The sequence below is a fragment of the Triturus cristatus genome, chromosome 6 (assembly GCF_964204655.1).
Source record: "Triturus cristatus chromosome 6, aTriCri1.1, whole genome shotgun sequence".
Lineage (NCBI taxonomy): Eukaryota > Metazoa > Chordata > Amphibia > Caudata > Salamandridae > Triturus > Triturus cristatus.
In genome coordinates this window covers 1,234,437,782-1,234,450,647 of record NC_140589.1, presented here as the reverse complement: position 1 = coordinate 1,234,450,647, position 12,866 = coordinate 1,234,437,782, and the positions used below count along the sequence as shown (strand labels likewise).

The 12,866-nt window shown below is 44.7% G+C and overlaps 2 protein-coding genes across 3 annotated transcripts in view; one reads left to right on the top strand and one right to left on the bottom strand.

The window, feature by feature from the left end:
* NT5DC1 (5'-nucleotidase domain containing 1) overlaps positions 1-12,866 on the top strand; it is a 1,278,063-nt gene that overhangs the window by 252,529 nt on the left and 1,012,668 nt on the right. The gene's annotated exons all lie outside the window — the stretch shown is intronic.
* Positions 3,292-12,866, bottom strand: part of COL10A1 (collagen type X alpha 1 chain) — a 170,342-nt gene continuing 160,767 nt past the window's right edge. For both annotated transcript variants that reach the window (XM_085612173.1, XM_085612172.1), the window contains exon 3: positions 3,292-8,622. In XM_085612173.1, coding sequence (XP_085468299.1) covers positions 6,767-8,622 — 1,856 coding nt within the window. In that variant the 3' untranslated portion in view covers positions 3,292-6,766. The remainder of the gene's footprint in view (positions 8,623-12,866) is intronic.

Genomic DNA, 12,866 nt, shown 5'->3' with positions numbered 1-12,866 from the left:
ACTGGAAACCATGTCCTCTTCCTCTATAGAGGATGAACTTTCCCTAATAAATCTAGAAGTAGCCCCAACAGGGTGCAGTCAATCATTAGAATCTAAGTTACTCAAAGCCTGAAAACGATTTGAAATAACAAGACCTTGAGGAAACTGACCTTCAGGATGACATACTCTGCCCTCCAGTGGGACACTACGGGGTAAATTTATCTGTTGTTTGTAGAAATAACCCAGTGAATGAAGGGTAATACCCTCATCAGTGTAGGGGAGCAAAGTAGCTTTTGATAAAATATTATGCACTATGAAGGGATTTCTAAAGTTTATTACAACACAGTCCCCCTTAATAGTCTTGCGCGAGTGCCCAACCCAGGAAACTCTTCTCGTTGTTAAAATCAGGTGGGCTAAATGTGCTGGAAAACCATAATGCTTATTTAACAACGAGACTGATTTATTTTTAAGGGATTCATGGGTTTCTGGGATAGTTTTCTGGGCAACATCCTTCAAGGGGGGTACATTTGTTAACACTACAACAAATGGGGCACAGTCAGGGGGAAGATCTGGTTTTGCTCCTCCTAAATGTGTGCTTGCCGTTACATTATTACTACTTGAGCAACTTTCGGGTGGTAAAATGTTGTTCACATTAGTCGTGGGTTCGACAACCAGTGGATCTGCACTGTTTAAAGTATCCTTTGGGGACCTAGGGGTGTCAGCAGATACAAGTAGACCCTCGGCTACTCTAGTCATATTCCCAGAGGAATTATTCTTACGAGCCAAAAGATTACGTAGGCCTTCAATCTCAGCAGATAGTTCATCAATCTTGGTAACTAAGGGTTCAACAATTTTCAAGATTTTGGACTCTAGGAGACCTACCAAGGAATCAAATTGACGAGAGTCTAACTTGGCCATAGGGTTATTAGGGATGGCTAATTCCTTGGTAACCTGATTTGATGAAGCAGGAACCGTCTTTTTATGGGTACTTCGTGCGCAACCCTGTTTCAAATGAGTGTGTTTCCGAGATCTTAGCACTCTCTGAGTTGACAGGTCCGGCGAGTCTTCTACAGTCTCGTTAACATCGGTTACTAAATCCCTATTTACTTTGGGAGATTCTAGTACACTAGGAAGTTGATCGCCCGGGGTTAACAAATCATTATTCTCATTTAAACTGTTCATAGCATGTGATGGGGGAGATAGGGGAGAGGATAAGGTGACTGTGTTATTTGACAAAGGGCTAGTAGTCGTTGAGTTTGAACCCTGTCCTAAAGATTTACGCCTATCGCTGTTAATTTTGGTGACTACTTTGAGTAAATAGTTATCTAATGTTGACGTAGTCGAGGATTTACTGCTAGCAATAGCTTTAGCCATATTTGGCAAACCCCTGGGAAAACCTAAAACTTAAATTAAACTATAGCACAATATGGCAACACCAACACGTATGATGAAACCTAATAGCCAAATATGAACAAGTTAAGAACAATACAACACGTTCAATATACCATGAAAAGAGCAGAACGCCCCCACCGTGTGATTACTTATAAAGTCTTATAAAGCCTTACACATTAGAGTGGTGGCCCGTCCCGGCCTCAATTGGACCTCTGAGGGCCACAGAGGGCCCGCCCTTTGCCCGGGCTTAGCCCGGCGCCGCCCGCGCGCGTCCCGCGACGCGGAGGGAGTCTCGCAGTTTTAAGCGCCTCCGGGCGCGCAGGAAGCGGAATCGGGAAGTGGCGCTTGGAACTCTGGGGGCTGTAGTCCCCCCACACGGTAGCCAGCAAAAGAAATGGCGGCAGGGGAGACCACAGCGCTTCCACTCCCCAGGTATGCAGAGGTGCGCAGCAGAGCGTCTGTCCGGTAAGTGTATTCCTCCGAAATGCCCCCCGCTCCACCGAGGGAGCCTCGCAGTTTTAAGCGCCTCCGGGCGCGCAGGAAGCGGAATCGGGAAGTGGCGCTTGGAACTCTGGGGGCTGTAGTCCCCCCACACGGCAGCCAGCAAAAGAAATGGCGGCGGGGGAGACCACAGCGCTTCCACTCCCCAGGTATGCAGAGGTGCGCAGCAGAGCGTCTGTCCGGTAAGTGTATTCCTCCGAAATGCCCCCCACTCCACCGAGGGAGCCTCGCAGTTTTAAGCGCCTCCGGGCGCGCAGGAAGCGGAATCGGGAAGTGGCGCTTGGAACTCTGGGGGCTGTAGTCCCCCCACACGGCAGCCAGCAAAAGAAATGGCGGCGGGGGAGACCACAGCGCTTCCACTCCCCAGGTATGCAGAGGTGCGCAGCAGAGCGTCTGTCCGGTAAGTGTATTCCTCCGAAATGCCCCCCCATTACATTACACAATAGATCTAGTTTAGCTTCATAAGAGGCGCACACAATCATAGTGCTGACTGCCTTGTAGCAAGGCCATGGTCTTTTGAGCCAGAATGGTAGGGACTGACATGCACATTACATGGACCTCTTAAGGAAATTGAAATAGTGCTTCTGCTTTATTGAGTGCAATATTATAATTATATATAAGGCTTGGCCCTTTCCATCACAACCTGCTTAATTAATGCTGCTAACGTAGTAATTTTGCCTATGAACTGGTGTTAGCCCTCACTTTTGCATTTTTATTTTTATTTTCTCTCTCTGTTGCCTCTTTTTAATGGTGTCCGGTACATTGTTTGTAGACCCTGCCAGTTTATACCTTGGGGATGCTGTTTTATTCGAAGAATCATTGATGTTCATTTATTTTATTGGTATTCTTCACGGTGAATGGTGAAAATGAAATAAATTATAATTTTTACACTTTATAAACATACAGAAGAAGAAATAAGACGAACTCAGGAATACTTTTAAGTAACAATGTCTTTATTCATTTTTCTCTCACTCGTCGAGTGCAATTGTTCGGTTCATACAGAGATATTTGCTAACATTTATTTTAACCGGACATTGAGAGATGCACACATAAACTGTTGAAACTTCTAATACTGCCCACGTGACAATGCTTTCAATATGCATTTTCTTATTATCACTTTAATAATCGTGCCACTACAAAAACGGGGAAAAGTCACCAGCAGTCAGGCACACCCAATGCTTGACAGTCAACCAATACCCCTGCACTCTACGCTGACCACAGACTTACTACCAAGACTTAAAAAGCCTATTTGCAATTTACACCAAATCTAGTCAGTCACCGCATTTTTCTTATATACTGTGGCACTTTACATCCCACAACAATTACTTAAGGACAGTTTGTTATCCAATATGTAGAGGAGAAAATTCAGTGATGAGTTCTAGTCTAGTTTAGCACTGCCTGTCCCCCCCCCCCCCCCGCTTAAAATTGTCGTCTGTGGCCATGTATGTGCAGTACATTTTTGAGGAGGTATATCAGGTCAAGGGCTCCACCAAATTACCTGAAACACTTGCTGCATAATGCACTGCACCAACATGGCCACTGCTCTGACCAGTGCTTACCTTGTCTGGAGTTTTGCTGATGCATATGAGCTAATTAATCAGGACATGCAAATACGTTTAAGACCTGTGTAAACCGCATAGAACAAATGGCAGAACATATTTTAACATTGTACATTTCTTAGGACATAGGAAGTAAACATTTTGCACACTGATGTATATGATGATGAAAACATTAAAAATTGTTAATGATCCCAGAAAACCCACTAAAATGTTGACAGCCTCTTTGCATTAACTCTTCCCTCCCATTGACTTTTGATCTTGGCATATCGAGTGGCATTTTGTTTCCTTGCATGCTTATAGTGTTGTTTTCAAACTTCAATTATTTCCACCCGATTTGATTCTTGGTACTTTCCTTCCATCCACTCACAGCCCATCATTGGTCAGCCCCGGAAGGGTTTTGGGTTCCATAATGCCTGGTGGTAAGGTGGCATGTGAGGCTGTAAAGAAATAATGGATGTGGTTCACAATAATCTTACTATGGCGTACTCTTGTTGTCACCACGGCTTAGTCCTAAATACCAGTAGCAAGCATGAAGTAAATCAGGAGCACCCCTGACTTTTCCTGCAATCCAATAGTAAGCAAGGAATACTACAAGAGTATGACACTCCTGCTCTTGGCAAAATCTTTGTGAATCAACCCCATTCTTGTTACTTCCTTCTATCTACGAGGGGACAAATTGTCCAGCACAGGGTGAAATACACAATCTCTTTATACATGGAGGCCTTCTTTTTCCACACCGAATTTTACCTTTTGCACTGTTCTTTTGTTGCACAGGTCATAAAAAGTCACCATTAAGGTTTCACTATTTAAGTTTACAATTGCAATGTCAACACTTTACATTTGAATTACTATCCTTTCACAGTCTTTCTTTGAGGTAGTTTAAGCCACTGAAATGTATAATTGAGTGTATATTGTGTAATTGTACTGTTTACTGTTATATTTTTCCTTTCATAATTATCTTCAATTATAGGTATTTAGAGAATTGTTATCACTGTAATTATTGTCAAGGTTATCATTGTTTTTTTCCAATTTGTTTTTAGTTGAAACATCTCATAGGGTCCCTGTTCCTGGTTCATCTGGAACTGTCTTTATCTTTCTTTACCAAACTTATGTGAAGTGCCACTTTTACACTGTTGTGCTGGGTTAACATGTTGTGCCTACTAGTAAGCAAGCAGTTGAGGCAGACAGGTGACCTACCTTAAAACTATCTAAAGTTCTGTCACACAAAAGTGTAGCTCCTATTTCTGCATCATCTCAGTCGTCCTTTGGCACAGTGAGTGGACAAAAGAATTGTAATAATATGTTGTCCCTCTTCAATCAATGGCCAGATTAATTTCATAGCCAAGAAGAGGATGTAGAGCTGTTGGCTAGGCATTGTAGATATACAGGGTAGTGTGTTGTCATAACTCAAGGAAGTCAGATTCATAGCTTAATCAAATGCTACCATCATCTGGAAACCAGCCACAATGTCAACTTAAGCCAAAGGTTGAGGATGGTTAATATCATGTGACAATGTATTGAACCCTCTTACAGTTTGTTGTCCTGAATCACTTCCTAACCCAACCTGTTGGCTTTTGGACAGTATGCCTGAAACATTTTTTATTGACTTAGCGTTACCTGGCTACACTGTGTTTCTTATCTCCAGTGCAGGATTGGCAGGAAAAGAATGGGTCCTATTTAGTGTTTGGTGGATGCGTATTCTATCACAAAGGTGCAGATATCCCATCAGCCTTATTACAAGTGCCATAGCATGTATTCACATGTAATAAGGCAGAAGGAATATCTGTCATGTTTGTGAGAGAATAATCCATCCACCAAATTCTAAACCAGGACCTGCGTTGGTCTAGTGTGATCTAGGATTTGAATCACTGTGTTTTTCTGATCATATGGTTTTGTGTGGCATGCTTTATATGGATAGATTCAAATTTTCATTATTCATTGAATTCAGTACGGGCACTTGACTTAACCAGAGGTTGAAATTACCTCCTCTTTACCATATTACAAGTTCCATAGGCAATATATAATGCACTTGTAACACGGTGGACAAGACATCTGCAATCTTTGTGACTGAGCGTCCAATCCTCCAAACTCTAAGATAGGCCTTAAGTCAAAAATAGCTCTACTTCCAACATTTTTCACTGTATCTGTTTTCCCTTCCCCTCGGTTTAGTCTTATTTTTTTCTTCTTTAGATCGATACAGCACAGAAAATTCGGTCACACAGTTTTATTGAAAACTATATTTTCTGCATATGGTTGGTGCATAATTAGCTTGTGTGTTTTTTTTCATATCAAACTACAAAGCCTGCACATAGTTTTCTTTTCAACCAGATGTAGAAGATGTATACAGACCTGTCTGCCAAGTGAAACATGCACCTTGCTGTTTCTCCGGCTACTGTAGCCCTATTGACAAATGGTCGGCTGTGTTTGTTGGCCAGTAGTATGGACATTGTAAGAAGTTGGCCAGTGATTATATTTTAATTTTTTAGATCTCTCCTTGAACCTAAATGTTTCTGTCTGCGGTAGCCACACTGATTCCTCTACATTACGTTAATGCTTCAGTTTATTTTGGTATCCTTCAGCAGGGTTACAATATCAGAAGTAGTTCTAGATTTGTGCGGTGGTTGCAGTCAAGACTTATTTTTATCATCAGACTTTGGCACAGAGCAAGACAGAAAAATTTAAAAAAAGAAAGACAGAAGGAAAACAAGAAATATAGAAAATCTGTGAAAAAGGGAGAAAGCAGGGATGAAAAAGAACCTACAAGAGTGAGGTAAAAAGACAGAACGTGTATGGTAGTGGAAGAAAGAGGCATGGGGTGGAATCAGTACTAAGTAGCTCTGGTGTTTGGCAGCCCCTACGACCAGAGACACCAGCAGTGGGCTGCTAAGAAAAATGTTGGGCCTGTGTGCTTTTTTTTTTTTTAATCAAACAATAATGACAAGCAAACCACATGAGGTACATAATGTTTAGCTAGCACCCTTCGAGATGATAGTTGGAAAAAGGTGAGAGGAAGACCATGTAAGGATTATTACAGAAATGGTAAATGGATTCATGGATAGCGTATTTTGTCTAGGTTTGTTTTGATCCCTTTAGAGTGCAAAACACCCTTCAGAGCGCTGTTGCATAATAGTCCCCCTAGAACAATAAGCCATAGTCGGAAACAGTTACTGAAGCAGGCAGCTAAGAAAAGCATGTCTACGCTGCCGGTTGTAGATTTGAATATTAAGATTTGTATGCACCATGAGTTTCTGTGATATACTGCAATCCTGATGATTGAAACCATTTTACATAATGGAGTTCGTCAAAAGAGAGCATTAAGTAAGAGAAGACACCATTCATGTAGGCCCGAAGAGGAAGCCTGATAAAGAGGAATGCACATAGTCTGAGGAATATAAGCCGTTGGATTCAGCATTAGGCATCTGCAACCATACTTGATCACTTTCCATCAGTTCGACAACGGCACTCCCCGAAGCTTGATCAAGGTATCCTTTCTTGTATTCATCGTATGTGTACATTATAGGTGTGCCGTTTTTGTACAGCGCTACCCAGACATGTGTTCCTTTCACGTGAACATGGTAAGAAAAATAATAAAGTCCTGGTATCTGGCATGTAAATATTCCAGTTCTGGGGTCATAATGTTGTTGTTTGTTGTACAAGATTTTGTCAAATTTGATTGGGAAGCCGGTCAGTGGAAAAGCTTTGGAAAGAATGGCTGTGAAAGCTGATGAAGGCATTCGCCCAAAACTTTGAACCTGCCCTGATTTCATATAGCCATCTGGCATTTGGTGTGGAAGTAAGACTTGTCCTGGTTGACCAGGAGGACCTGGTGGCCCAGGCAGACCAGGTTCCCCATCCAAACCTCTTGGACCAGGAAATCCAGGCGGTCCCATTGGTCCATTCAAGCCTTTTGTTGCAATACCAGCAGCTCCTGGCAATCCTGGAATTCCTGATTCTCCTTTGGGCCCCGGGAGGCCCGGAATTCCTGGGGGTCCCACTGGGCCTTTCATTCCTGGTATTCCAGGGTTTCCCCTGGGGCCAGGCTCACCGTTATAACCTGGAATTCCTTTTGGCCCTGTTGCCCCTACTGGCCCAGGTATTCCTGGAGGTCCTACGTACCCTTTGTCACCTTTTGGGCCTAGTGCACCTGGGTGCCCTTTGGGGCCAGCCATACCCATCTCTCCAGGATAGCCTGGGTTTCCCGGGAGTCCAGATAGACCTCTTTCGCCCTTTGTTCCAGGGTACCCGACATGTCCTTTTGGCCCAACATCACCTTTATCTCCTGGTAGTCCAGGTTCTCCTGGTATACCTCTGGGTCCTGGGTTTCCCCCATTTCCAGGTATTCCTGAAACACCAGGAACCCCTTGAGGACCAGATTGGCCTCGTTCCCCTTTAATTCCAGGAGCTCCATGGAGGCCAGTAAGACCTTGATGGCCTTTGATCCCTGGCATACCTGGCTTCCCAATCCCCTGTAATCCCTGTGGGCCAGGAGCACCTGGAGGCCCAGTTAATCCTTTATGTCCTGGGATTCCTGGTGATCCCGGCAGGCCATTAGCTCCATGTTTTCCTATTCCTGCAGGTCCCTGAATTCCAGGAGCCCCATGTGGTCCTGGTAACCCAGGTTTTCCTGGTTCACCAGGCAGGCCTCTGTCACCTGGTTTACCAGGCTGCCCTGGAAATCCAGTGTCACCAGGCTTGCCTATTCCAATAGGGCCTGGGGGCCCTGGTAGTCCTTGTACACCTGGAAGCCCTCTTTCTCCTTGCCGACCAGGAGCTCCATATCCATTTTCCCCTTTACCTCCGTTTTGGCCGGGAATGCCTGGTTCACCCTTCACTCCAGGAGTGCCCCTTAGCCCTGGGGGTCCTGTTAGTCCCTGAAGTCCTGGCTTACCAGACACAGAAAGACCAGTAGGACCTGGAATCCCAGGAGGCCCAGGTGGACCTCTCTGTCCTGGTGGCCCATGAGGTCCAATGTCTCCTTTTTCACCATTGTATCCGCGCTCTCCTTGCTTTCCCGGTATACCTGGCATTCCTGGCTTTCCAACAGCAGAAAATCCTTGTGGTCCAGTTAAACCTTGTGGTCCTTGTGGGCCTGGACTTCCATAGCCAGGCTTTCCAGGTGGACCTGGCTGACCCCTTGGGCCTGATGGACCTTGTGGGCCAGGGGGACCCTGTTCTCCCATACCTTGTAAACCTGAAAGTAAATTAAATAGATTTAGTTTTCATGCTATGTATTTTACAAGTTCTTTAGACTTTGCAGTTCAGTTTCAGATTAAGACGATATGATTTTGCTATGATTTAAGTATTTCTCTATTCCTGTTCGTAAAAAAATGGTCATGCTGCATCTATAGGCCTATTATATATGGGAACAAAGTTATTTGAATATGGTTATGCTGCATCCATAGGCCTATTACATATGGAAACAAAGTTATTTGAATAACACAATTTAAAGTGAATAAGAGTATGTCAAAATCTTACATCTGTCCTGCATGAAACTAAAGAACAAAGGGGGTTATTGAAAGAGTGGTAGATGTGGGTCATCTACCAAAAATTGGTGGATGCTCCATCCGCCCTACATAGGATGAATTCTGGGCTATACACTCTATGTAGGCTTGGTTGATGTCCGTCATCTCCCAAACTCTTAAATTACCCCCTAAATGATGATCAAGTGGACTATGCCAATTTTAATGACTGTGGACACTGAAATTAAAGATGGAATGCAATGTTTTTATCCATCTCTATTTTTTACCAGTTCCGCGAAGTGCCATAAAAACTCAGCGGAGTTCCGCAAGTGGCAGAGTACCGCTCAGGTAGAAATTCTACTTGAGCGTTGGCATGAGCTGGGAAAAAAACACGCTATGCTACGAGGAGCGGAGATTTCTGCACTCCGCAAGCTCCGCGGAGTGCAAAGTGCAGAAAACTCCGCAAACGGAGCGGTGATCACCGCCCACGCCTATTTTTGACCTGCTATTTGTTACCTGCACTGCAATTCTTTTATGCATTTTACCGTATAATATGATTTATGGCATGAAAATAAGAACATACATACATGTCGCATATTGTTGCACCCAGCACCGCCCCCAGTCACAGTTGTTTACAAAAGCTATCAGTGCTGAAACTGTATTTGTCAAACCTGTTTTTGAACAATAATTATCAGCGTATTTTGGGTTCTCCAGAGAAAACCACATGGTTCTCAGATGCCACGCTAGTCTCAAGGACAGGAGAGGACATACCTCTCAAGGTTCAAAATGAGTAGTAGTCCTTAAGCGTGAGATGTTGAAGTCATTACTGGAACTACTTTCTCTTTTATTTTTGGCATTCCATGGAAGCACATGTGTTTTTCTTACTCCCCTTGTGCTGTTTTCGTGCGCCTACCCACGTGTGCTACTTCTTTCTTGCTCACATCCCGCCAAAACCCTGGCTCGTATTGCTACCTATGTTGCTCTTCTCATTGTTTAAATTTTTTTTCATTTATATATTTGAAATATTAAATAGCTCTTGCGTTGTTTTTTAGTTTACTGCTTTAAGATGGGTGTCTGCCATCTCAGAATGGTGAATAAAAAAAAAAGAAAATGGCAGCTGCATCATGAAGCACATGCACACACGCATCATGACACATGTACATGCATGCATCTTGCCACACACATGATGGCCCACTTGGAGTGTATTTCCTTTAAGAGGAAACCAATTCTAAGATTGCCAGGCATGCTTGCCCATGTGTATTTACATTTGTGTTTGCATGCTGGTAAAAACAAGCATTATCCAAGCCAATAGCTCGTCTATTTAAAGCTGAGCCGTATTGGCTTTGCCAGAGCTTGTTTTTTCTTTGTTACTATCTGAACTGCTCCACCAAAACTCTTATCTTATTTCAGGGTGTCTCCTCTCTCCCAGGGCCTTCTTTGTGTCCACTTTCTTTCCATGTCCAGCCCTCTTCTATTGCAGAATCTTCACCTCCTCGACACGCTTGTAGCAGAGATGACCATGGCTGAAGGTGTGCTGAGCACTGCTGGTGGTGGGCAAAGCTGGATTCAGTTCTGCAGAATGTGGCAAAAATGATGTATATTGTGGATGCAAGTGTGCAGAGTTTAGCTGCGCAGAGCATTGAAAGTCTGGGATTTGTACAGAGTATGGGACGATGTGCAGTGGTGTGATAAAGGTGTGCTCTGTGAGAGTCAGCAGAGTGCTGAAGTGTGTTTGAGTATAGGTGGAGCATTGTTGAGTGCACCAAGGTAGTTAACAATTATTGGCACAGCCAATAGGGTTTGCCTATGCAAGAGCTATTGGCTTTGCCAAAGAGCCTGATTATGATGGCTGGCGGATGAGCATCCAACCACCATCATATCGGGCAGGTGTCCATTAGATAACGTGTCAGTGGTCCCACCTGCTCGATTATGATAGGACCGCCATGCAGGTGGTTCTAAAATGCCTTTAGCACAAGCCGCTGTTAAAAAAGGGACTAAGTGCACATCCATGCATCGTGTGCGAAGCACCATGTGGTGCCTGGCACACAGTGCATGGATGTGCGTGGTGGTACCACAGGGGCCCCAAATCCTTTTCTGACAGCCTGTATATGGCAGTCGGACCACCATGAACAGGCTGTCAGAAAAGGGCATCCTAATTCCTACGGCGGTGCCCTCATTGTAGGGACAGGAGTCTGACCATAGCACCAACTGGGTCCTTGATCCTGTTAGAAGCGGCGGTCTCCCCCCACCCGACAGCCAAGCTCCGACTGCCTGCATCCTAATGCGACGGTTGGGCCGATGGGCTAGATGTCGTGGGACTGCCACCAACGGCCTGACGGTGGCGGTCCCAATGCTATCATATCAGGCTCAATGTGTTTTAGCATGGTTGTACACCAGCGTGGCTGCTGTTCAGCATGGTTAAAAGTTAGTGGTTATAGAGCAGAGTCGCATGAAGTGTCAGAGTGGAATGGCGAAGAGCAAAGTGTTGTAGAGTGGGGGTGGCAGAGAGTGTTGTGTATTGGAGTGGCGTAGTGTGGAGCTGCGTAGAGTGGCATATACTGGAGTGGCATAGGGTACACTGGGCTGGTGTAGAGTGCTTTGGCGGAGTGTTGCAGAGTGCAATGGCATTGCGTGCAGTGGCATTGAGTGCAGTGGCATTCAATGCAGCGTCGTAGAATGCAGTGGCGTTGATTAGTCGTGCATAGTAGAGTGGCAGAGAGTGGAGGGGCGCAGAGTAGAGTGGCGCAGAGTAGAGTGTTGCAGAGTGGAGTGGTGCAAGGTTGAGTGATGCAGTGGGCCGTGGAGCAGAGTCGAGTGGCATAGAGTGCAGTGGCGTAGAGTGCAGAGTAGACTCGAGTGGCATTGAGTGGTGTGGAGTAGCTTAGAGTGGTGCAGAGTAGAGTGCTGTGTTATAGGGTGCAGTAGCATAGAGTGGAGTAGCGCAGAGTGGAGTAGAGTTCAGTGGCAGAGAGTGCAGACTAGCGTGTCAGAGTGCAGTGTAGTAGAGTAGCATAGAGATCAGTGGCATAGAGTACAGTGATGCAGAGTAGAAACAGTGATACAGAGTAGAGTGCAGTTGTGTAGAGTGCATTGGCGTAGTGGGCGTGGTCAAGAGTAGAGTGGCATACAGTGGAGTGGAGTAGAGTGGCATAGAGTGCAGTGGCGTAGAGTATATTGTTTCTGAGTAGAGTGAAGTGACATAGAGTGATGCAGAATAGAGTGCAGTTGCATAGAGTGGCATAGAGTGTAATGGCGTAGAGTAAAGTTCTGCAGAGTGCAGTGGCATAGAGTGCAGTGGTGCACAGTAGTATAAGAGTGGCATACAGTGGATTGGGGTAAAGTGCAAGGACATAGAGAATTACAGAGTAAAGTGTATTCGCGTTGGCTGTACTGGCATAGAGTGCAGTGTTGCAGAGTGGTGTAGAGTACAGTGGCATCGTGTGGAGTTGAAACAGAGTAGATTGATGTGGCCTAGACTGGAGTAGGGTAGAGTGCAGTGGCGTAGAGTAGAGTGTCAAAGAGTAGAGTAGAACAGGGTAGAGCAGAGAAGCGTAGCATGAAGTGGCATAGAGTGCAGTGGCATAGAGCGGAATAGTGCAGAGTGCAGTGGCGCGGAGTGGTGTAAAGTGGAGTGGTGCAGAGTAGAGTGCAGTGGTGTGGAGTGGTGCAGAGTACAGTGGAGTAGAGCGGAGTATGCATGGTATGGTAGCACACTGTCATTACATACAACACAAATGTTAACTGAAATGACCATTACATTTCCACAGACATAAAGTTTTACAAATAAAACAATACAGTACACAAACAGAAATGTGTGGAAATTGCATCAACTAGTGTAATAATTTTTTTGATCATACTAAAGTATTTGTTTCCAGCACACTTGAGAAATAACAAAAAGTGTTCTTCTTTTGTGTTCCTAATTACATCGATCTTTGAATGCACAGCAAATGAATCTGAATTGGTCCCTGAAGCCAAG